The following is a 24,316-nucleotide window of genomic DNA, read 5'->3' as shown; positions in this document are numbered from 1 at the left end:
TACTGGATATAAGTTTCCTACATCCTTACCTGGGGCCAGGCATTGTACTGAACGCTCCCATGGCCTCTGCATCCACAGTACCCTGCCCAGTAGGTACTGTTTACAACCCACATCTTGTAATTATGGAAACTGTGGCTCTGGGCGGAGGTGTCTCTCCCAAGGTGACACACCTAGTGGAGGGCAGAACCGAGAACTGCTGCTCAGACCCAGATCCTAGCTTTCCATCCTTCCTGGCCCATACCCGGCCTGCTCTGCTTTCCCAGCCCAAAGTACCGCAAAACTTTGTACTTTATTACCGCTCCTATTACAGCAAAACAAAAGGGATATTAGAAGTGGCAACAAAACACAAGTCAAGCACTTAACTTCTGTGACCCACCCACTCCTCAAGGGGAGTGGGGGGGGGGGGCAGGGGGCAGGCAGTGCTAACGTCCACCCACTGCGAAGACCCACCTTAATAACCCCAGGCTTCAGCCCCTCCTTGCCCTCAGGTTGCCCAGTCTCTCTTAATTTCTACACATGGGGAAGATGCTTCCATTTCTAGTCAAGTGACAAGGTCGAGGAACACACAGCCTAACAAAGCATGTTTGGTTTCAGTGGGTCTTTTTTTTTAAACTTTTTTATTTAAATAAGGAGAATTCTTTCATATGGAAAGAGCTAGTACAATCACATATTTGAAAGGAGAAACAACAGGTACTGAACCGGAGGGAAGGGTGAAGGAGGAGGGTGCCACCATGGCCTGGTAAATCCAGGGTTCCATTTTCCCATCTAAGGTAAAAGCTCCCCCAAACCACGTAGAAACAAGCTGCACATTACACCTTTTAGCCATCGTCTGCCCTTTCAAATATCTGGTCTACATGAAAAGACAAAGAGCGGAAAGGCCAAAATAAGATCAAAAAGAAACAAAAACAAAAAACAACCCTCTCTCAACCAAAAAACCCGAACGCTTTTCACTATGCAAGGCATGAGGTCGAAAGCTTGGTGTGCAGGACCCCCTTTTCACAATGGAAGGAGGTCATCCACAGAGAGCCTCAGCAGAGAGCTCCACTATGAGGCTTTGTAACATGCTGAAGGCAGGGCCTCGGGGACACTGATGCCTCTTGGAGGTCACCTAACTGGGGTGGAGAAATGGTGAACGGCAGGATGGATGCGCCTGGAAGATCACTGGCCAGATATGCACTGGTGGTCCCGGTGGAGGGCATGGCTGGACGACAGCGTCTGACCCCAGCACTGAGCTGCTCCTGTCCTGGTGATGTCTTACGTCCGGTTCACTTTTCAAACTGGAAGAGCCAGCTTTCTGAAGTCTGCATTTCCCAGTCATCACAGAACAGTACTAAGTTCAAGTACCCTAGTGTCCTTGGTGCTCAAAGGCCATTTCCAACAGACCTTCTAACCCAGGCTAGCTCTGCAAGAAGAAAAATGGGACAAATACAGATTTGAGAGGTAACGTGCAGCTACTCGATGGAGGGGAACCACACAGGAGGGAGGGGGCTTCAGCCGCTGCCCCCACGCTGCCTCAGCGGGCCAGTTCTGAGACCATGCCTGTGAGTGCACACTCAGCCTCCACAGCCCTTGGCAAACCTCATCAGCCGTCCAGAAGGCAGATCTACAAGACAGGAGGGTGAGGGCAGAGCTGGGAAGAAATGATGTCAGAAGTTGCTGCCCTGACCATGGCTTTGGAACCGGACCGACCGATTTCTCTGGGTAATAGTCATTCCTTAGTTTTCTCCCTGAAGGAACCTGGAGCCCAAAATGTAGGAATTCCAAGTTTGAAAACAGTAACATTGATTCAAAACAGGAAACAAAAACCAGACCAAATACAGCTGGCAAAGAAACCTTCAGGGGGTGGATGAGGCCGCATGGGTACATGAGCTCATGCTCTTGGGTTTTACCACATAGAAGAACTGATGCTGGACGACACACAGTACTAAAGGGTCACTGGTTGCCGAGGAACAGGATGCATCATCGGCGTCCAGGGTGGAATAGCCAGCATGGGAAAGAAGGGTAATCTGAGTAGCTGAAGGCCAAGTGAGAGGGCTCTGACCCCTGACCCTGCCCAGGAGCAGAAACGTTGAGTGCTAGTCTTTACGTGTCCCGGCTGGTTGACCCAAGGCTTTCTGGCAGAGGCCTCTGTGTGGATTTGCACTCTGAGGATGGGGATGTGAAGGCAAAATATGACCCCAAGTCCTATTACCTGGAGATTGGCTCTAAAACCACATGAAAGGAGAGCGACTGCCCCCCAAGACATCTCTGCACTAATTACTGCATTTCATCAGACCAAGGAAGGGACGGCGTGCTGCCCGCCCTCTGCCTCCAGAGTTCAATGTAAAATCTGTGTCTCACCCAGAAAGAGACTGCAGCTTGGGCACACAAAGGTGGTAAACGCACTGAACTTCACATGCAATTTTCCTGGCCTTTCCTGCACAGAATAATTCAGACATTATATATAAATAGAGCAGTGAAACATTTACTTCTTTTTCCACCTAGATCTACGACATCAATACATATAAATAAATTCTAGTGTTTTGTTTTTATTGGGGGTGGGAGGAATACAGGGGTAGGTAGAGAAAAGGGCTGGAGAACAGGTGACCCTTTTTTTTTTTTCTCAAACAGGAAGTATTGTCACTCTGAGGGCAGGTTCACCTGAAAGGACACATCTTAAAGAGTTTGTAACAGCATCCAGGCCTGTCCTGCTGAATTTCAAAACGAGAAAGCCTTTTTTCCTTTTGACCATGTGCACTGGAATCAGGCGTGAGGGGTCTGGCCACGTTTCTGTTTGTGAGTCTGAGGCCCCTGGAGGCGCCACCGGAGGAGAGGGGAGCCCTGTCTCAGTGGGGACAGTAGCCAGGCGCTTGCAGGGGAAGGGAGAAAAGGGCAGGTGAGCGCACAGGGAGCTCCGTCCAGGGGCAGCCCTGCAAGAAAGGACTTCAGAGTAAAGATTCCGGGGATGAAGAAGAAAAAACAAAAAAACACGCCAGTGAGAAGTAAGGTCTGAGTGGAGGCAAGGAGGGGAGTGCTGGACACCACTGATTAAACGCTGAAACCCTGCACCTTTTGCCAGAAGCCTGTTTTTCTCACACTTCCTGAAGGCAGCGAAGAGCAATGAGTGACTACAGCGGTTCCTAAGGCCCTTCTTTCGCAGTGTTCCGCACTAGACAGAGCCTCGAGTCTCAGCCCGAATAGCCGTCACCACCTGGGGCAACGCTGCAGGTGGACCCTGCGGGCCATGCCGTCTCCCTGCTTCCCATCCTCCGAGCCAAGTCTTCCCCAGACCTGCCAGCAACAGCAGGTTGATGAGCGCTTAGTTCTCTCAAGAGCATAGGCAAAACTTCAAATTTCCCCTCACCTTTCCTTGGAATTTAGGATGATTTCCTTCTAGTTCTTATTTTAAAAGCAAACAGAGACCTAGCGTAAAATGTCTCCACATTTGGACGGCAATAGCTCTGCACGTTAAGAGGCTAGGCAGGCTGTTTTAGCAGCATCGCCAGCCCTGCACTCGCCCAACTCCCCTTGGGCCCTGCTCTGGCCTCTGGAAAGACTGGAGACCCCACTGCCCCCTTGGGCCTCTCCGGCCCCACAGCCTGGGCCTGCAGCTGGGAGGGGAGAAAAGGAAAGCAGCAAGCCCTCCCGCCTCCTCCCAGAGCTCAGGCCGCGGCTACAGACCCGACCACACCCGTCACCTCTAGTGACAACGGTCTAGGCGCCTGTCGCCACAGAGGACAGCGGGGTTTCCAGTGCCGAGCTGCAGGAGAGGTGGATGGACAGAGGACCCAGAGAGACAAGGCAGCTCGGAAGAGAGGGGGCGTGAGAAGACATCAGGCCCTGTGGGTGCAGCAGCTACTGGTAAGGGGGCAGGGGGGTGGGTGGTGCTGTCAGCTCGCACTGCCCTGGTCAAGACAGGAACACACCACTGCCTTTCATTTCCATGATTCACCTCAGGTTCCCAGCGGTCAGTGTCCCCACCAGCTTTAGGAAGAGTCTGAGATAGAAGTTCTGTGTCATTCTTAGGCTAAAAACATCAGTGTCAATGGGCTGACCATAAGCTCCCTGTGGTCATCAGCCCAGAGGCTGGAAGCCATCGAAATGCCAGCCCACCTGCCCGCTCCCCGCTCCCCGCAAGTCACTGCTTCCCAAGCTCAGGAGCAGTGTCTGAAACCACTTCTTTCTGCAAGTAACCAGCGGAGAGAGAGCAGGAGAGGCGTGCTCCCAAGCATCACCCCTGCCGGTACTGCAGTGACCTACCACATCGAACAGGGGAGGTGACAGGAGGAGGTCAGGGAGAGGGCAGCAAAGGACAGATAAGAGTCTAGCTATACATAGCTTGTGTTTCTGTTTTCTTTTCCTTTCTCTTTCGTAAAAACCTGTAGCTGCTTTTTAAAACAAAAAGCCTCAAACTAAAACGGCCCTGCTGCCAGCCCACGGTGCCCGGGGACGGGAGGCGGGGAGGGGAGGAAGCGGGAGAGGGCGGGGTTAGTCTGCACGGCATGACGCTCGGTCACTCTGCGGTCGTGATGGAAAGGAGACGGGAATGGAGTCGTTTGCTTGTTCGTTTCGTATTAAAGCAAGCAGGTCAATGCCAGAGATCCATGGGTACAAGCCGGTTGGACAACGGAGCTTTCGGGAGTGGAGGAGAGAAGGGAGATCTCGAAGTCCGGGCCAGGCAGATGGACAGGGGATCCCTCGGCGAGACTCCCCAGCGACGGGCGGCGGCGAGGCCAAGGGCAGAGTCCTCCCGGGCAGGCCGGGCCCAGCCCCTCAGGCCTTGCTCTCCTCCACCTTGACTGCCCGGGGCTTGATTGCTCCGGTTCGCTTCAGCGGGGAAGCGGCTGAGGGAGGCTCCTGCAGCTTCACGGCTCCCAGGCCGGGCTTTTCATCCACTCGCTGCTTTGCCTTTGGACAGATAGACAGAGACAGAGGAAGTCAGCCTTGTGCGGACATACCTGCCAGGAACCATGGCCCCACCACCTGCTTCCTGCTCCTACGTCAAGAGGAAAGCTACCCTAAGAGGCCCATCTTTCAGTCAAGGACCAGACTCAGAAATGCCTCTCCTGGGCAGGACCCTGGCCTGAGAAGGGCCTGCTCCCTCCCAGGGCGCTGAGTGCAGTGACTCAGAGAGGCAGGAGGCCCGGGTCCCGGGGAAGCATCTGTGCCGCCCAGGGGCCTCTGCAGGAGTGGCCCACCCAAGGCTGCCCCAGGGACCTTCTCAAATCAGCGCACCCCAGCCCGTGCTGCAGGAGCGGGGGGCCTCTCAACCAACTCAGCCTCCCAGATCCTCAACCCTCCCGACTCCCATTTTGTGGGAGCCTTTCCCCAAGCCCCTAATGTGACCTCCAGAGTCACAGCCAGGAGCCCCTTACGCTGCAGCTCTGCACAGTGAGGGGTGTCACCGAGTGAGCAGCCTGGTTCTGCCCCTCACACGGTGGTGTGAGTTCTCAAGGAAGCTTTAGAAGCTCAGGCCTAGCAACTCAGAGAGTGACCCTTGGGGAACTGAGTTAGGAGAAGTGAACTGAACAACAGAGCCTCTACCTCCACCAGCCAGGAAGGCTGTCTTGCTAACATCCCACACCTGACCTGTCTGAGCTCTGGAGCCCGGTCACATTTTACAGGAGTGAAGAGATCGTGCCAAAGGCAAAGATGCTGAGCCAGCCCTCTTGTTATAAACAGGAGAATGTCAGTCCATCTGGACCCCACCCGGCCAAGAGAAGAACGAGACACAGCACTTACTAGGCCAGCACACACAGGCACACACACCAGGCGCATACGCGCCCGCATACCCCCGGCTTCTAGAGCTGACCCCCGGGCCTAACCGGGTCCCAGTGCCTTCACAGCCCAATTGCTACGGAGGGAGAGTCCCCCTTCCGGCGTGACCTCCTCCATGGAATCCGCATCCTCCCTTCTCAGCAGGACAAGGAAGGATCCAGACGCCCGGCAAAAGGAGAAGCGCCTTCTCCAGGAGGGACGCAGGCTCCCAGCGCCACTCTCTAAGCGCCAGGGCATGTCTCTTTCTAAGAGGAGCATGCAAACAGGCTGGACAGTCCCTCCTCTTTTGGCACTTGGCGACGGGCCTAAGCGTCCGGGGCTGGAGGGTCTGGAAAGCCATCTTCTACCTGTTGAACGTAGTGTCCCTGCACAGAGCCCATGTTAACTGCTGATCCAGAGGGCTTCCCACTGGGGCTAGCAGAGCTAGGCCTGAAAAAACCAAAGGAGGGGGTGAGAACACACGCGTCACCACGGAAACGGAGTCAAGCCTCCATCGGAGGACAAAGACCCAGACAGCCAGAGCACAGGGGGCGAGGGTGTCGCCACGGGGCCCTGGCACCTCCAACCCAGTTCACAGGGACACACCTGAGGGGCGGTGGCCAGGTCCCACCATGGGCAGACACCGACCAAAGGACAGTCACCAATCGTCTCTCAGGTTTGGAGGGTCTGGACCAACTTGATGCTCCAGACAAAAGGGCTATAAGACCTGATACATAAAGGGACTCCCTGGTGGTCCAGTGGTCAGGACTCCGCTTTTCACTGCCGTGGATCTGGGTTCAATCCTTGGTCAGGTTATTAAGATCCCACAAGCCGAGTCCCACGGCAGGTACATATGTGTATATATAATTGATGAAATTAATAAAAAATAAAAACGAGCTTAAACTCCAATAGGAGTTTAGACTTTAAAAAGAAGGGAACTCCCTGGTGATCCAGAGGTTAGGACTCAGTGCTCACACTGTTGGGGCCCAAGTTCAACCCCTGGCTGGGGAACTAACACCCTGCAAGCTACACAGCGTGCCCCCCCCCACCAAAAAAAGCCTGATACATGAGCTATGCCAAGCATCCTTCCAGTCTTCATTTGGGAAGTAGAGGGTAGTGGGTAGCAAAGAATAATACCAGAAGTAATAAAAATGTGAATCATCTTTCTACATGTGAACCACTGATAGACAACTAGCTCCAAGGAGGTCAATTAACCAGGTGCTGTGTGGCAAAAAGGGCCCCCCTGGTGGCGCGGTGGTAAAGAATCCGCCTGCCGATGCAGGAGATGCGGCCTCGATCCCTGTGTAGGGATGACCCCTTGGAGAAGGAAACAGCAACCCACCACTCCAGCATTCTTGCCTAGGAAATCCCATGGACAGAGGAACCTGGTGGTCTATAGGCCATGGGGCCACAGAGTCGGACACCACTTAGCAACTAAATAACATGTGGAGAAGGATTCTGTGGTCAAAGGTCATGAGAAGAGCTCAACAAGACCCCCTGAGGGCCAGGGGAATGTAAGCCCTCTGCTGAGGTGCGCCCTGACTCCCCAGCAAGCCCTCCCGGGCTCACACCCCCCTGCCAAGTATCTGCTCAAGGAACCCTTCTTCGACAGGGCATGCATCCGAAGCCCTGTCTCCAGAAAACTTGGGCAACACTGCACTGTAAACCACTCCCATTCTCCCAACCCCACTAAGACACCAACAAAGGCTACCAGCTACGCTTGTCTTTTCTAAGCATTCTCCCAAGAACAAAGCCGCTGCTGCCACGCCGACAGCGAATGGACACAGGCAACTCTTGTTACGTGAGCGTGCCTTTTCCGGGTTTGCCTCCAAGGAAGGCTCTCCAATCAGATGGGATAAAACCTGCCTGTGGCAGCAGGGGAATCCCTTTGTGTCTGAGCTTCCTTTTTCTTACCCAAACTCACTGTTTGCTGCTGCTGCCCACAGACACTTTTTACAGGTCTATAGTTTTGGCCTGTATGAAAAATATGCTTGAAAACAACAAGAAAAAAAGTCAAGCCAAGAGAGTGAAAATAAGAACAGGAAAGATAATAGAAACAGGGGGCGACTGACAAAAACCCCTTTCTCAGGAACTGCATGCAGCTGGAGGACTGACGTGAAAGAGGGCGACTCGGCCTCCACGCTCCGGGTCGAGGGGGCAGGCGGCTGGCTGTGTGGGGGGGTAAGCTCAGCCATAGCTACGCGGTCACCTCGCATAGGCACTGCAGGTCACGCACACCAGTGTTCCTCACGGGCAAACAGGAGGGAATTCCAGGAACCCTCTACGGTCAACAAGAGTCGACTGTACCAACCCTTGGGCCAGACCCCAGAGTGTGGGGCCTTCCCAGCCAGTGCAAAAGCTGTCAGAACTGGACGCTCCCTAACTTCCTAACATACTAAGAACTGCTGACTCTTGAACAACTGCACGGAGTCCACTTACACGCAGATTTTTTTCAATATACATGTACTACACAGCCCACAGTTGGCTGAATCCTCAAATATGGAACCGTGGACATGAACGGCTGTGAAGTATACTTGACTTCTCAACCGCATGGAAGGTTAGCACCCCTACCCCCTATAAGTTCAAGGGTCAGCCATAACTCAGCCCATGGCTTACATACACCAAGCCCCCTCTGAATCCAGCAAGCGACCTGGGACACTTACTAGAGGTGGAGGCGGATCCAGAGGAGGTCCACTCATGCCCTCGAGCCCAGAGCAGCAAGCCCTGGTGGGTCAGAAGCCCACGGGGGACATGTGGCCTCGGGAGAGGAGTCCCTGCTCCAGAGTGCGCACCCCCATGCCAGGGAGTCTTTTATGAAGAATCTGGTGAGAAGGCTGCCAGTAGCCAGGGTCGGCCCTGATGTTACCGTGACATCAGCCTTTCCTTTCCTATCTCTCCACAAAGTTCTCTGGCATCAGAACAGTTGATGATAAAAAAAGCAGAACCAACCCCGAGTCGCCTGCATCCCCGCACTGCAGCTTCCTGGTGACAGGTGGGCTGACAAAGGCGACCCCACCTCAGCGCCCTGCTCTCCCAGGGCCCATGACTGCGCCTTGAGGGCTCGCTGTGAGCACCCAACCCCAGGGTGGTGCTTTACCTGTAGGTCTGCGGTGACGGCACGGAGCCTCCTGCAGGAACATTCTGTTTACTGTCGGCAAAGTGGAAGCCCTTCATCTCCATCTGAGAGGACTAGAGACGGCAGGAAGGGGAGCGACAGAGTCACAGCAGGGCCCTGGGGACGGCTGCCCCCACACCACCACCCTGGGCAGAGCTGGGGCTGCGGGGTGGGGGGTGGGGGTGCCACGAGATGAGGAGGATGGACACGCACCACCAAGGCCGCCCTGTGTGGAACCTGGAGCTGGCAAGGGCTCTGGCCCCCAGACCTCAGCAGCAGCCCCTAAGGCCCTCCTGACCCGTGCACCCAGGCCTGTCCATGCTGTAGTGACAGGTGAGCAGGAGCCTTGGGACCGAGAGGACTTGGCAGAGAGCAGGAAGCCAGCCATCTGGTGAGGCCCAGAGCCTCGACGCTGCACGACAGCTACGGCTCCTGACTTACAAGGAGGGTCCCCCAAGGCCAGGACTCCCCCGCCCTGCATCCCAGGATCATAGCAAGACAGAGTGAGCCTCACCTCTCTGCTGGTGTTGAGGACCGAAGGCTGGGACCCAGGGGCGAGGATCCTGCGGGGGGCCCCGACTGAGAGGCTCTGCGCCTGGGGCAGCTGGATGGACTGTGGCAGGAGCAGGGGTTGCTGCCCGGAGCCATACCGGGGCAGAGGCAGCTGGGAGCCAGGCAGGGGCATCGTCAGCTGCTGGACAAGGGGCACAGTCAGGAGGATGGCACGCATGTCCAAGAGCAAGCCCATGTCACACTTCAGGGTCTCTCATTCCAAAGGAGGAAGCAAGGCACCCCCTAGCAGAACAGATTCTCGACAGACCGCAGCAGCAATCACCCTAATTTTACACTCTCGGGAGAGCAGGAGAAGAGAACCACAGGCTGGCTGCAGGGGTTGAGGGGAGGGAGAGAAAGGTCAGCAAAGGCCAGAGACCTCCTCCTAAGCAGTGGCCCAGCGAGTCCCCCAAAGAGGAGAGCTGGAGAGCAAGGGTGTCTGTGGGCCCTTTTGTGGCACAAAAAGGCAGGAGTCCCTTATGCTTTGCCTCCAAAGGCGACAGAAAGCAGCCGGGGTCCAGGGCTTAGGGCTCCCAGTGTCTCTGGGTCCTTCTGAAGGCTATTATGACAGGACAAGGCGGGGACCACCAGGCCCAAGGGAATGCTCCTGAAGGCTGGAGCGAGGTGTGAGAGAGCAAGGAGGGGGGCCGGGGGACCCCACGTGTCGTCTCTCAGTCCCGTTCCTCTTCATTTCCCTGCTACTGAGCCCAAAGTGGAGGGTCAGAAGGACCTATTGGAGTCGCATCACTGAGACGAGTGGCACTCACACGTACCCTGGGCAGAGCCCTGATGGGGGTGAGGGTGGGAACAGGGTAGACAGGACGAGAAAGGCCCAGACTCTGAATACTTTTCAGAGATACAGCTGACGGAATGGGCTTAGGCATCAATAGGGGCTTGGGGGGAACAGAAACAGAAAGATGACCCTGCTGGACGTGAAGTTTGCTTCCCTTAAGTTTGAGATACTGTGAGTTGTGAGCAGAAATGGCGGGCAGCTCACTGGGTATGAATTCAAGTCGAGAGGCAGGTCTGGGCTGAAGACAGAAGCAGGGAGAGCTGCGCTGGGATGAGGCTCAGAAGCACAGGTCTAGACAGAGCCCAGGAGGCACACTGACTTACTGCCAGGGGAGGCGAGGAGGAGGCGGCAGAAGGGACGGAGGAGGAGGCCCTTGGGGAGGGCGGAGAGCCAGGGGCAATCCCCGCGGCCCAGCGAGCCTGACCCCTGGCTCAGATGCTGCTGACCGGGCAGGAAGAGGGGAAAGGGCAGGCTCAGTAATGTGGGGCGGGCTGATGCCCTTAAAGGGTTTCCTTTGTTAGAAGAAAGTGGAAGACAGGGTTGCCTGGGGATGCGGCCGAGGGTGGCAGGTGCTAATGCATGCTAGGGCAGCACCCAGGTGGGTGAGGACGGCTGCCACCCTTGCCCCAGGGCCCTTCCTGGCCTTCAGAGATCCTGGTTACGACTCACATTTCTTTGTGGACACAGGAGGAACCGTCAAGGTGGGGGAGAAGGCAATGAAGAGGCGAGGTACCAAGACCGGGAACTGTGCGTCCAGGGAGGCTGTGCGTCGGGTGGGGGCCCCTGTGTGAGTGCAGGGGGCTGTCTGGAGAGAGCTATATTCAGTCTGAATCCAGCCACTGGGAACTGTGCATGCAGGGGGCTGTGCATTGGGTGGGGAGGGCCCTGTGTCTGTGGAGGGCCATCTGGAAGGTCTGTATTTAGCCTGAATCCATTCACAGGCAGAGGCAGAGACAGGCCAGGGTCTAACCTGGGTGAGCACAGAGGTGAGGGTGGGAAGCTGAGTACAAACGACAAGGAGTGGGGAACTCCCTGGTGGTCCAGTGATTAGGACCCCACGCTTCCACCGCAGACTACACGGGTTCAATCCCTGGTCAGAGAACTAAGATCCTACAAGCCATGGTGCACCCCATCCCACAACGAGTAGGGAAGTAGGAGGGAGTGTTAAAAAGTGGTTGGAGGTAGTTGGTCACTAGAAGGAGGGGGTGAAAAAATTCAAGGTGGTGACCGGGTAGGACCCTTAAGCCCAAGACGATGGGAGAGGTGCAGCTGTGAGCAGGGACCAGTCCAGACCGTGGACTGGTGAGCGGAGCCCCGGGGGTGAGGAGGCTGCGGGAGGGTCATCCACAGAGACGTCCGCCCTGCCAAGAACCACACGGGAGTGGAGCTGAAGACTGATCCAGGGGCCAAAGGAAGGGAGTGACCCTCAGAACAGTCTAATGTGCCCACGGGCCAGGGGCCAGGAGGACATGGAACCAGAGATCCTGTCACCTGGCGCTTGCAGCACATGGTGGGTGGGAATGAGGCCAGGGTTAGAGGGTCTAGAAGCACGAGTGAGCACGAGAGCAGACACTCAGCACCCCTGAGCCCGGGCAGGGGGAGAGGCTGCAGGAGAAGCTAGGTCTCGGAGCTGTTCATGGTGGGTGGAGGAGTCGGCCCAGGCCTGAGCCCAGGCACCAGTCCCAGCGGCCATGAGCCACACAGAAGCCAGGGCGCGTCAAGAGGAAGATACGAGGGGAAAGGGTCATGAAGAGACCTGAGGCTTGGAAGCGGGCATGACTGATTTCCTGACCTGCGGGAGCTGGGAGTCCAACATCTGGGAGGCGCCGAGCCCGGCCGCCTGGCTGAGCGGGCCCTCGTAGACCAGGGCTTGGCTCCCACTCATGGGCTGGTAGGGAGAGCCGGACTGGGGCTTCACCATCTCCAGGGGCTGCATGCCGGGGAACGCCGAGTAGGGGGCCTTCAAGGCTGTGCCTCCAGAGAGGATCATAGTGCTGGGCGGCGACAGGCTGGGGTGCATGTACACCTGAGACCTGCGAGAGCCAGACGGAAGGGCAGGTCAGGCACGCGGCTGCGCCAGCTGCTCTCACCTCAGACCCCAAGCGCTTGCTCCCACGCGGGCTCTTGGCTCAGCCCCAGGGGTTCTGACTCAGAAGCCTGGGATGGGGCCTGAGAACCTGCATTTACAACAAGCTCCTAGACGCTGCTGCTGCTGCTGCTGCTGCTAGTCTAGGGACCCCAGTTTGAACATCACCGTATTAGGCAAACATACAGGCCATAAGAGACACAGGAAAACCTGTATGATGCCAAAAGCACAGGACAGACACACTGAGTGCGCGGGCCGGGGCGGCAAGGAGGGAGAGCAGGGAGGGGGCAGGAGGACGCGGGCACAAAAGACAAGGCTGGGCCGCGGCCTTGCCCACAGCACGGCTCACCCCCGACTCCCGGCCCCCTCGGACTTGCGCGCAGCAACCAGTGGCCGAGAGACCAGCCCCACAGACTGGGAAGGCCGGAAGCCCTGGGGGCAAGCCACCAAGCCCCCCAAACCCGGGCATCTCACCTGAAGGGCTGCAAGGAGCTGAAGATCTCCTGAGACTGGGAGACGGGCAGCCCACCCCTCAGTCCCAGCTGGGCTTGAGCTTGCAGAGACGTGTGAAGGGAAATCGGGATCTGCTGGGCAGCGGCAGCCTGCAGACGGGAGGCGGGCGGTCACCGCGCTGCCCTGAAAGCTGCTTCTCACAGCCCGCCACTGGCACCCCCTCACCCCCACCCTGGCCCTTCTCCCCGGGGCAGCCGACACCGCCCTCAACGCGAACTCAACGGTCTGCCTGTGCTTCCTTCCTTCTCGGGAGCGAGCAGAGAACTGGCAGCAACCCCAAACCAGCACAATCGTCCCTACACTGGACCCTGCACAGTGGGACAAACAAGCCCGAGCTCCACGGCCAACAGAGGTGGGTTCAGAAACCTAACGGTGGATGGAAAACGCCACAGACAGAGGAATAGGTGCGGTATGACCCAGTTACGAGACCTTGCAGAACCAAACGACATAATGTTTAAGAATGTGCTCTGAAAAGACCAGGACGGGCCGTGTCCTCTGCCCCTCGGGCGGCGCTTCACCCTGGTTTCTGCAGGCACAGGACCCCCCGTGGAAGGCCCAGCACCGGCTTCAGGAGGAGACTCCCACACGCGGCCCCTGGCAGCACAGCAGTGTGCCCACTGTGCGTGAACATAGACACCTGCTCACTTCTACAACTACCTCTTTCTAACGCATCCATGCCTGGGAGTCTAGGCCTTTCTTCTCTTCATCAGAAGGATACCTGATCACCAAAGAGAATTCCATTTCAGTGAATTCCCCGGCTAGGGTGCAGGAGGGAGAGCGTCAAGAAAGGAAGCTAAGTGGTCCAGAGCACTCAGCTCTGTCCCTCCTCCTCGGCTCTCACATGCTCACTCAGTAAACAATACCTGGCTGCTGTAACGTGCCAGGCACAGGGCAGTAACGTGAGGGGTGCGAAACACGAGACAGGCAGTGAACGGGCACGTGAAGCAGCCAATCACGCCCCGTGCTGCACCCTCCCCCGTGTCCCTGGGTCGCCGGTCTCGCTGGCATCACCTGTTGGAAACTCTGCTGCTGAGGTATGGTCTGAGGAACCAGCCGGGGCTGACTTGCAAACACATGGCCATCCAGGTAGAGAGGTGGCAGGTGGCTGCCTGGAAACAGAATTTGAGGCAGGGGAACAGGATCAAGTCTCACTGTCCCAGAAGGTCCAGCGAAGCGGTGGGGGAGGGAACGTAGCAGAGTTGGCCCCGGGCTCCTGGGCAGCCTAAGGGGAGGCACCGCTGCAGCCGGCCTCCCGCCTTGCCCACCACCCCGCACACCCAGGAAGGGCTCGGTCATAAAGGAGGCTGCCATGGTCTCTCAGTCACGTTCCTCTTCATCTCCCTGCTATTGAGTCCACAGTGGAGGGTCAGAAGGATCTATTGGAATCGCATCACTGAGACGCTGGCAGCTGGGCCCCCTGAATCCCCACTGGCTCCTTCAAGCACTGACACCGTGACCAGGACAGTGACAACTGGGGTAAAACTGGCTCCCGCTTATTGAGGCTCAGTTGATACAAACCCTTCCCAGGTGTGAGCTCATCTTATCAGCATGGTGACCCCACGCCTGGCCCTCACGACCCTGTGCTATTTCACAGAGGAGGGGGAAAGGCTCAGACAGCTACTCATGCGACAGAGTCTCTGCTGGGGCCTCTCTCCAGGAGGTGAGAGAGCCCTGCCGAGGTCACAGAGTCCTGTCGCCTCCCAGGGTTGGAGGCCAAGAGCAGCAAGTGCCAGAGACCAGAGCACACAGGAATCCGTGGCTCGCAGCCGGGAACGCGCTCCTTAGGCCACGGCAGGGAGTGCTCAGGGCTACAGACCCTGCATTTCCCTCGAGGGACTGGAGAAGCGTCCCTGAGCTGGACCGGGGGAGAGGTACCTGGAAGGGATGCAGAAGGTGCAACCGAGGCCACGGGCACGGGGGGCATGGAGACGCCGCCAAAGGAGCTATAGCTGACCCCGCTGGAGGCCCCCCCGGAGGATGGGGGCTGCAGGCCCGAGCCGGCGCCTCCTGGCGAGCTCTGCTCCGGCAAGCTGGGCGAGTTTTCCCAAGCCTTGCGCGCAGACTCCATCTTCGGAAACAAGGAGGCGGGGGAGATGGAAGTTACCACTCAGAAGGCAGGGGGCGGTACAAGCTAAGCCCCGGGGTGCAGGGAGCGGGTGTGCTAGGGTGGGCTCTGCTTGCTCTTGCCCCCTCACAAGCTGGGCCCCGAGTTACCTTCAGAGTGAGGTCGGCGGTGGGGAAGGACATGTGGGAGAGGCCGATGGCCCTCTGGATGTGGTGGTCCCGCCGCAGAATGGGGATGCTGGGGGCCAGCCCGGCCTGGAGGGAACGACATGGTGGGACCCCTGCAGGCGGGGGAGCCACACCCCTCCTGCCTGGACCCAGCCTTCCAGCAGGGCTGCCATGTTTCGGCAACAGAAGCACAACTGGCGGCCAGCATGCAGGCCCCGCTGCACAGCATGGAAGTCCCAGTTCCTGTCTCAGCCCCTTCCCCCAAACCGTGAAAAGAGGCCCTGAAAATATGGTCAGAAACCTAGTGCTAGAGCCCCTTCCTGCCGTGCCCAGCGCCCACCTGCAGGTCACAGGATTTCTGAGAAACTGCAGAGTAAAGAAACTTTGTTTATTTAGCACAGCATTCTCAAACGTGTGTGACCGTGGAACCAGGAGAGTTTCGAATCACCAAGTGCCAAACACACCAGACCTTAGGAGTTACGCCACTCCACTTTAAGTGCACAAAGCCAGGGCGTGGAACAGCTTGCCACGCGCGTGGAACTAGAGACGGCACAAGGACACAAACCAAGCTGGGTGGTAGAAGCACAGACTTACATTACTGGCCAATGCGTCCTGAAGCTTGACAACTGGATTCCCCGCGGGACCAGAGGCAGAGCCGGGCTGCAAGCTGAAATCAGAGTCCTAGGGAAATAAAAAGGGGGAACAAAGCACACAGAAATCACCTTGGCTCACCTTCTGGCAGAGACACACATGAAGTAGACCCATAGCCTCAGCAACTCAAAAAACCCAGTATGGGACTTCCCCGGTGGTCCAGGGGCTAAGACTGGGATCCCAACGCAGGGGGCCTGGATTCAATCCCTGGTTAGGGAATTAGATCCCATATGCCGCAACTAAGATCAAAGACTCCATGTGATGCAACTAAGACCTAGCACAGCCACATAAACAAATAAGCAGTATTCACCACATGAACAAAACAGCCAGCTGTTCCCCGACAGCCCCCAAGCAAGGCGGCCATCCCCTTCTCTGTCTGGCTTCCTGCTTGGTCTGAGAACCTGCCTGGCACTGGCAGGGAGACAGGGCCAGGCCAAAGCAGCTCTTCACCCACGATGCCACCCCACAACACCCTCTGGAGTGCTGCCAGCACCTACCACCCTACTCCTCCAGGAAAGGCCCCTCCTCCCTCTCCAAGCACCAGAAACGGGGCTTGGGGGGCGGTGGGTAGAAGAAGCACTTCAAGCCTCACCTTCGGATTGACTCCAAATTCAATGGGTGGCACCGGCAGCACAGAGTCCACGTGAATCTCCACCCCGTTAACAGGGGGAACCACAGCCCCTTGCAGCCGTTCGGCCCCCTCGGAGCCCTTTCTGTTTTTCAGAGAGCGCTCATTGCCGATGGGTCCTGGTCTGTGCTCCTTGCTCTGTCCCGAGCCTTGTTCTGAATCCTTGACAGAAAAGCAAAGAGGCTAAGACACACAGCCTGGAGTGACCCTGACCTCTAGCTTCCAAGGAACTGAGAGCCAAAAAAGAAGACAAAAGACACCAGCCCTTGTGCCTAGCCTGGCCCCTGAGAGCCGGGCTCCAGATTACCTTTGGCTCTGACTGCTTTTGAGTCTGCTCCTTGTGGCCGTCGGCCTTGGGCTCCAGGCCGGGCCCGCCTGCCTCCTCGGGCTTCAGGGTGCCATATGGCGAGCTGCGCTGTGAGGAGGTCGCTGAGGACTCTCGGGACTCGGCGCTCAGGTCAACACCGCTGTCTCCCTGGCTGCTCTTAAAGCCCTGCTGTGCAGGACACACGGCCAATCAGCACCTGAGTCCCGCAGAGCGAGACCTGGGGCATGACATGTCTCCCGGCCAGAGCCTGTGATCCCCAGTACACGTGGGCCCCTGCACTGTGAGCACGGCCAGACGCCAAGGAGCCAGGATGGGTACTCCCTGGCCATCCCCTCTTTCTCCTTCCCACACACCTGAAAGCAAGACTGGAGACCAGCAATGAGCCAGGCTCACCGTGTGGCCAGGGAGAGCCTGGGTGGCGGCCGCGACGGCCCTGGGCTGTGAGCACACGCTTGGTGCCTGGGGGCCACTCACCTCAGCAGAGCCAGGCTCGGTGCTGGTGAAGGCAGTGGCAGCTTTGGTCCAGGAGTCACTGGTCGAGGCCTGAAGGGGGAGGGCTGCCGAGGAGGAAGACAGAGTCAGGACATCAAAGAGGAGCCACTAAGCCAGAAACACGACCACGGGCAGCTCACACAAACTCCAGTCTCCAAACCACCCACCTCCTCAGTCTGACACCTTCACTCGACTTCCCAGTGTCCCCAGATACATCTCCATAAACGTGCTTCCCAAGATTTCATGGATGATGAGCTCCAGGTAAACACACCAGCAACTTCTCACTCATAGGGACTAGACCTCTGTATCACTACCTCTGCTGTGGTAAAGCTTTTTTCACATAAGCCAACTATTTCTTTCTACAAATTGGCATCTCTCTACAAGTCTTTGATGGAGAAGGCAATGGCAACCCACTCTAGTACTCTTGCCTGGAAAATCTCATGGATGGAGGAGCCTGGTAGGCTGCTAAGAGTTGGATAGGACTGAGCGACTTCACTTTCCCTTTTCACTTTCATGCACTGGAGAAGGAAATGGCAACCCACTCCAGTGTTCTTGCCTGGAGAATCCCAGGGACGGGGGAGCCTGGCGGGCTGCCGTCTATGGCACAGAGTCAGACACGACTGAAGTGACTTAGCAGCTTAGCAGCAGCTACAAGTCTTTAAACAAGTCAAGCTGATTATTACCCAACTGTTGTTAGCTCAACCATTCTTAAGAATCCAACAAAAGTCACGGACCCTGTCTGTGTGCACAAAACCTCCCAAGCTCTTTTCCAAGATCCAGGGCCCTTCTGAAGCCATGCACACACCCCTGGTTTGAGCAACCACAAGACATTGCACAATCCAGGAGGGAAAGCCTTTATGGCCAAGGGCAACTCCTGAGTTGGTCCACCCTGCTTGACCAAGCTGGAAGGTATGTATTTTTGGACATTTACGCTGTGACACCCACCACTCTCACAGAACCAAACTGACTGATACCAAAATTTACTAAAAGGCTATTTTACTTTCAATCAGAGTTGACAATTTCCCAATATTACATTGAAATGTGTTAGAATCAAGGTTTTAATCAGAAACATGAAGACAGGCCGTGTGGTAAAATTGAGAGAATCAGGCTCAGAACCCAGGCTCTTGGGTGTCTGTCACGTGGCTCCAGAGTTGTCACTTCACTCCGGAAGCCTCCGCTGCTCTGAATAAAAGAGCTAGCGATGGATGATTTCACCAAGTTCCTGCTGCCCGCCCTGCAGGGCCTTGCCCAAAGCAGGAACTCAAGAACAATCTGCTCAAATGGTTTTGTATTTCAAACTGAAAGATTATCAGAAAAATGCCACTGGATAAGAAATTTTCTTAGCTTCAGGGAAACAGGTTTTCTATAGATTAAGGGACACCCTAGCCTGGTTTCAAGTCTAAGACAACATTTGGAGAGGAGCTGACAGAAACCTCCTTCTGGCAAGGAAAGGGCGCACAGCACAGACGGGAAAGCTCTGGACTCCTGTTCTCCCAAACAGGCATCTGCTCCTCGCCCGCAAGGCAAGAAGGAAGGATAGCTGATGTGGGCAACATTCAAACCAACTCCTGAGTGACCTCAGCCAGGCAGGGTGGGGACCACTCTTTCCTGTCACTGGATGCGGAATGCTCTGCTCGCCACCACGCTTCAGTCAGGGAAACTCTGACATCTGCTCAGAGGCTGCAGCAGCACGTGGTGCTCAGCCGGCATTAACCCCAGACAGAGGAAGCCAGGAGACAAGCAGTGCTGTGCCTATGCTCATGGCCCCAGGGCAGAGCCCTCCCTGAGAAAGGCCCCAAGCCTGGGAGGCGGCCCGAGGGCCGAACACAAGCTCTTACCCTGGCTGCTGCTCTCCCAGATCTCGGTGCCCAGGCTGCTGCTGGGCACAGGCCCATCGCCCTGCTCCAGGCACAGGTTGTTCTGCTTCTTTGCAAACCGAGGAGGAATTCGAGAGGAGAGACTTCGGCCTTTGACAGGAACCTACGGAGAAGAGGGTGATACAGTCCAGCCTCGATGGCAGACGAGAAAAATGAGTTCCCCCCAGGAAGACGACTGTGGGCTCCAAAACCACACCCGGAAACTGCTCCAGAGAATTCACCAACCGTCGGTTAAGACCTCAACCACGCGGGAACTGCAGTGCCGACCAAACCACCCCTGCAAGTGCTCAGTGGGCTGAGATCTGAGACCACAGTAGGAGTAGGCTGGACTTCAGGAGCTAACAGAGGTCTGTGTCCTGCTCAGCCCATTTCAGCTGGTGTCACCAAGGATCAGTTACCCTCTGAGACCAGGGAAATCACACCATCTATCCCATGGAGCACAGTGACAGTGGGCCCTGGGAGGAAACACCTGCTGACAAGCATGCCTTTCTTCCTCTCCCAGCCCGAATTCAGAACACTCTGACGCCACAGGCTACAGGTGTCCCTGCGTCCCAGCCCCGTGCCCCCTCACAGCGCGCCCCGTGCCCCCTCACAGCGCGCCCCGCACCTGCACGGCTTGCTCCTTCTTTCTCCTCTCCTCCTCCAGCAGGCGGCGCTGCTTCTTGGTTAGGACTTCAATGAAGCCTTCGCCCACCAGAGAGCCCACCTCACTCTCTTCCCCAGGGCTGGATCCGCAATTTTCAATGATGGCATCTGAACCAAGATTCACAAGGAAGGGCAATGGTTCCATTTACTGAAAGCTAAGGATAACCTAACCCTACAGACACCTGATATCTAAGCACTGAGTCAGCACAGGCCAGGGGCTTAGCTGGCTTGGGCCTCAGCATATTCACCATCACCAGGCTCTAGGAAACCCAGCGAGGATTTCTACACCCTTCTCACAACCCTGCAATGCACTGTTATCTCAAACCAAACAGGTCACAGTTAAGAAAACAGGCCTCAGAGACACACACACCTAAGTCCCAGCTCTACTCCTAACCAGCTGTGTGACCCTGGATAAACCACTCAGCTTCTCTGGGGCTCAGCTTCCCATCTTTAAAACTGAGACACTGCAGGGCTGTTACGGGAGTGCAGCAGAGCTGTGAGCAACACAAGGGCAGGAATCCTTCCTGTTCTGCTCTTAACCCAGTACGTACGTGCCCAGAACCTAAGATATTCAGCAAAGGGCAAACTCAGCAGCCCACGGCGGTGGCCATGCCCACCTCCCCCATTTCGCCTGGACCCTCCTTCCCCTGGAGATGTGAGCTGACACTCACGTCCGTAGCTCAGGTCGAACGGTTTCACGGTCTCTCCCTGCTCGCCTGACCTCTGGGCGGCCAGCCTGGCCTCCTTCTCCGCCTCCTCACAGGAAGCTTCGGGGACGTCAGTGGCAGCACGGGTTGCCCGCTCCAGGGTGTAGTGGCCGCTCCCACTGCTGCAGCCAAGACCTCCAGGCAAGGCCTCGTCTGGGGACCTAGAGAGGAAGGAAGATCTCGTCAGCTCAGAAGTGGCCCAAGAAGGTGAAGCTGCATACACGCCCAGCACACACCCAAGCTCAGCCCTGGTCTCCGTCATTCCCTCCAGCTGTCCCCTCCACCCAGCAGAAGGGGTGGCTGGTTACACGCTGTCTCGAGCCTGTGGGGAGGCTGCCCCAGACCACTGCTCCAGCAAAGACCCTGGGAAAGCTGCTCTGTCCTCACCCTCTCCCCTGGCTAGTACTCCTGTCCTTTCCCTTTGCCTACCACACCCAATAGGGCTACAGAAGAGACATAAGGGGCAAAGCTTAGAACTGGGCCGCAGAGGGAGCCCAGGCCTCGCTCCACTGCCAGTCCCCTGGGGCAGAAACCAGAAGGAAAGCCAGGTCTTGACATCTGGGGCCTAGAAAGCTCCTCCAGATCCACACCGACAAGAACCCACATTCTCCTGTGGCGCCTTGTTCAGAGATACGAGTGAACTACAGGCCAGCCCTCTGTGCCCTGAACCCTTGAGGAGGCTGGGAAGTAGGATAATTATCTTCCTCGGCACCTGGGCGGGGCCAGGGCCACATCAGGGATGTGGGCTGCACAGGCTCTGCCCCTACCCTGATCCCGGGCCAGCTGTGGGCAGCGAGCAGACACCGAGCACAGGGCACCCACCTCAACACCTCTGAGTCCGGAGAGGCGCCCTTTGGGCCTCGGTAACAGTAAACAGCCCCTGTTTACTGCCTGGCTATCACCAAGTGTGGGCGTTATCCCCGGGGTGGGATTGCTTATCTTTTGTGGAAAAGCAAAGGCACTCAGGGAAGATCTCTCTGCACGGCCAGGAGGCCAGCAATGCCCCAGCAAATAAACTGCCTGGCACAGTCAGGGGCCGAGGAGTCTGGGGAACAGACCAGTGCTCACCAGGCGCCACGCACAGGGAGCGACCCCAACCGTGTGGTGGTGGCCCTTTGGCTGGACTCCGAGAAGACATACGGAGACTGAACCCTGGAGTGGTACTGGGACAGCCACTCCAGGGGACCACCGGACGGGGCCTCTGGTCTCGGTTCTGAAGCAACAACAACACACCCCAGAGAAGCAGACAGCAGGGTGAGAGCCAATGATGGAGGTGCCCACACACGATGGCCTCGGCGGGCGGTCGCCCTGGAGCACAACCAGAGGGGAGGAGTCGGGGCCCTGACACACGGCGGGACAGCATGCGTGAGGTGCTGCCGGAAACACCGGCTGACAGAACCATAGCAACAAGAAAGAACCTGGGACTCTGCTTCTGGTTTACCTTTTGGCTTTCAGAGGCGTCCCGTTCTGATGACTCTCATAGCGGGGAGAAGTGTCACCGCCACCTGGCCTAACAGACTTCTCCCCAAACCCTCCCGGCTCCAGCTTCCGGGTCTGCCTGTCCACCAGGGGTCTCTGGCCTGAGAAGCTCCGCTTGGCCAGCTCCTTCTTCTCGCCTGCGCTCACCCCAGGGGGGCCGCCATCAGCCTGGGGGTCCAGCTCGGGGCCGGCCCGCCGCTCCCGCCTCTCACTGAAGTCGCTGCTCTCGGAGGCCGTCTCCCACTCCTCGTTGGCATGGTCGGAGGAGTTCTGATAGGCGAGCTCAGGGGACCTGCGGCCTGAGGCACTGCTCCTGTCCCCGGGGCAGGGTCTGGGACGGCCCGGCCACTGGCCGGCCACCAGAGGTGGCTCGTCCTCCGGCCCCCACAGGCCCAGGGCCTCCCGTTCTTGCCGGAGGCGCCGGAAGCGGGGCGGCTTGTCCTGGCGTGGGGGCCGCCTTCGCCGGAAGGGCCGGTTCTCTGTGTTTTCGGACTCTGGAGCGTGGTCATCTTGGAAGAAGGCCCTCCGGTCCTCCAGGCGGCCATCCTCGAAGCCCCGGGAGCCCAAGGCGTCGGGGCGTCTGTAGGCGTCTGGGATATAGTCTCTGTCTAAGGGCCGCCGGGCCCCACACGCATCAGGGGGGCCAGGCTCCTGCCAGGAGGCGCCAGGACCCCGGCTGGGCCAAGGGGCCACCTCCTTGGCCGCGAAGGTTCTCCGGCTGTATGCACAGTTGCTCAGGCGCGGGGGTAGGGCACGCCCGAAGGCCCGGGGGCCTCGGTTCTTGGCCTCAGGCCCACCGTGGTCCTCGGGGTGCATCCTGCCGGACCGCCAGGACTCCCTGAAGTCGCCCTTCCTTCCTGTGGCCTCCTCCCGCTCCGGGAGCATGCCCTCATCCCCAGGCTCGGCGCCTCGCTGCCGCCGCCGCTTGGGAAGCTCCTCGTATTCAGAGCCCTCGCTGTGGGTCTCGCTGGCAATCCTCCGCCGGGGCTTGGCCCGGGGGAAGTCATCCGGCGGCCCAAACTCCCGCGGCCCCCGGCCCCGGCCACTCCTCTGACTGCCGCTGTAGAGGCCCCGTGCCCCAAGGACGCCCCCGCCACACAGGCCGCTACCAGTGGGCCGCCCGCGGAAGGTGAACTCTCGGAACCCGCGGCCTCGGCCCCGGGCTGGCCCCCGGCCCCCAAAGGCTTGCTCCTCATCAATAAAGATCCAGTTATTCCTCTTGGTCGGGGGTGTGTGGCTGGCCTCCCTGGAGGGTCTGGCCTCCGGGGCCCCATCAGGCTTGTTGTCCTCCTCGGGACAGCTGGCCTCACGGCCCAAGCTGCCACGGGCTGAGCCCTGGTCCTCTGAGGTGGCCAGGGCCACATTGGCCAGTGCGGGGTCGTTCTCTTGGTCCTCATCCTCAGCCACTTCATGGACAGGCCCCGTCTCCCGGGCCAGGCGGGTGTTCCCCTCTGCCAGCTCCGGCTTTACTTTCTCGAGCTCCTTCTCCTTGTCCTCCACCTTGAGGGCCTTCAAGACAGGTTTCTTGATGGGGCCGGACCTACGGGTCCTGCTGGTCTGCTCCGGGTGCTGGCTGCTGGTGCCCCGGGCTTCTGGCGTCCACTCAGGCTCCAGAGCCGGCGGCTTGCTTGGGCTCCCTTCCTTCTCCCAGGAGGAGACGCTGAAGGGTGGCTCCTCCCGCGGTACCTCCTTCTCAACCGCAGCGTCTGGGTCGGCAACCTTTGACTGGTGGTTCACATCCCAGTCACCATACTCGGGCTTTTTCTCCGTGGGGGCAAAGTCAGGCTCCAGTGGGGAGCACCTGAGGTTTGGGGTGTGACTCACAGGAGTGCCTGCTTCCTGACCATTTTCTTGGGGTGGAAACAAAAGCTCCTGGCCTACTCTCTGAGAGGAGACACGGGAGTCACAGTCTGCTGGGGCCTTCTTGTCAGAAGCGCTCAAGTACTCCTGCCCTCTCTCCTCAAGGAGCTCGCGCTGGGCACTCACGCCCCCTGACCTTCCGGGGGAGGCAGAGTAAGAGCTTTCACTCCTGAAAAGGAACCAGAAAAATCAGTCAATGTGATTGGAGCCTGGTTCCTGGTTTCCACGCTGAACACAGTTTTAAAAAAAAAAAAATTTTTTTTTTTAAACGAAAAAGAAAAAAACATAGGCACGAACATTCGCTCTATCTTTAAACAGGCCTCAGAGATGCTGGGCCATGGGCTGGTGGCGGCCCCTGGAGTCCAGAGTGATGATCAGTGGCTGGCGGACTCCACGAACAGCTGGGCATCCTCTGGTTCAAACACGCTGGAGCCGGAAAGTCCGAGAAGAGTCTGGGGTGCTGGGCCGGCAGAGCCAGCTCACCTTACTTTCACAGGAAGGAGCCGTAACACACATGCTCAACCCCAACCCACGGCCCTGGCCCAAGGTTCTGTGGGATTTGCCTCTGACCCCAGGATTCCTCCTGGACCTTCAGTCACCATCGGAGCCTCTCACATGAAAG

The 24,316-nt window shown here is 57.7% G+C and overlaps 1 protein-coding gene and 2 non-coding genes across 14 annotated transcripts in view; all 3 read right to left on the bottom strand.

Annotated features, from left to right (window-relative positions):
* Positions 1–611: 611 nt before the first annotated feature.
* Positions 612–24,316, bottom strand: part of PRRC2B (proline rich coiled-coil 2B) — an 84,603-nt gene continuing 60,898 nt past the window's right edge. For 5 of the 12 annotated variants that reach the window (XM_052649046.1, XM_052649045.1, XM_052649047.1 and 2 more), the window contains exons 16-32: positions 21,797–23,863; positions 20,320–20,516; positions 19,611–19,756; positions 18,965–19,106; positions 17,109–17,191; positions 16,614–16,802; positions 16,271–16,468; positions 15,622–15,708; positions 15,010–15,114; positions 14,671–14,863; positions 13,807–13,904; positions 12,757–12,884; positions 11,989–12,229; positions 9,366–9,545; positions 8,834–8,925; positions 6,105–6,186; positions 612–4,887 (exon numbers count right to left, since the gene is read on the bottom strand). In XM_052649046.1, coding sequence (XP_052505006.1) covers positions 4,753–4,887; positions 6,105–6,186; positions 8,834–8,925; positions 9,366–9,545; positions 11,989–12,229; positions 12,757–12,884; positions 13,807–13,904; positions 14,671–14,863; positions 15,010–15,114; positions 15,622–15,708; positions 16,271–16,468; positions 16,614–16,802; positions 17,109–17,191; positions 18,965–19,106; positions 19,611–19,756; positions 20,320–20,516; positions 21,797–23,863 — 4,363 coding nt within the window. In that variant the 3' untranslated portion in view covers positions 612–4,752. Of the gene's footprint in view, positions 4,888–6,104; positions 6,187–8,833; positions 8,926–9,365; positions 9,546–11,988; positions 12,230–12,756; positions 12,885–13,452; positions 13,514–13,806; positions 13,905–14,670; positions 14,864–15,009; positions 15,115–15,621; positions 15,709–16,270; positions 16,469–16,613; positions 16,803–17,108; positions 17,192–18,964; positions 19,107–19,610; positions 19,757–20,319; positions 20,517–21,796; positions 23,864–24,316 lie in introns of those variants that run through there. The other 7 variants (XM_052649048.1, XM_052649053.1, XM_052649051.1 and 4 more) reach the window with 6 other exon arrangements.
* On the bottom strand, positions 10,071–10,156 carry LOC128057079 (small nucleolar RNA SNORD62). Its single transcript, XR_008200264.1, has one exon. It is a non-coding gene; the product is annotated as a small nucleolar RNA SNORD62 (small nucleolar RNA).
* On the bottom strand, positions 14,109–14,194 carry LOC128057078 (small nucleolar RNA SNORD62). Its single transcript, XR_008200263.1, has one exon. It is a non-coding gene; the product is annotated as a small nucleolar RNA SNORD62 (small nucleolar RNA).

Source organism: Budorcas taxicolor, chromosome 11 (assembly GCF_023091745.1).
Source record: "Budorcas taxicolor isolate Tak-1 chromosome 11, Takin1.1, whole genome shotgun sequence".
In the NCBI taxonomy this organism is placed as follows: Eukaryota; Metazoa; Chordata; class Mammalia; order Artiodactyla; family Bovidae; genus Budorcas; species Budorcas taxicolor.
Note: the sequence above shows the minus strand (reverse complement) of the source record. Positions and strands in the feature narration are given on the sequence as shown.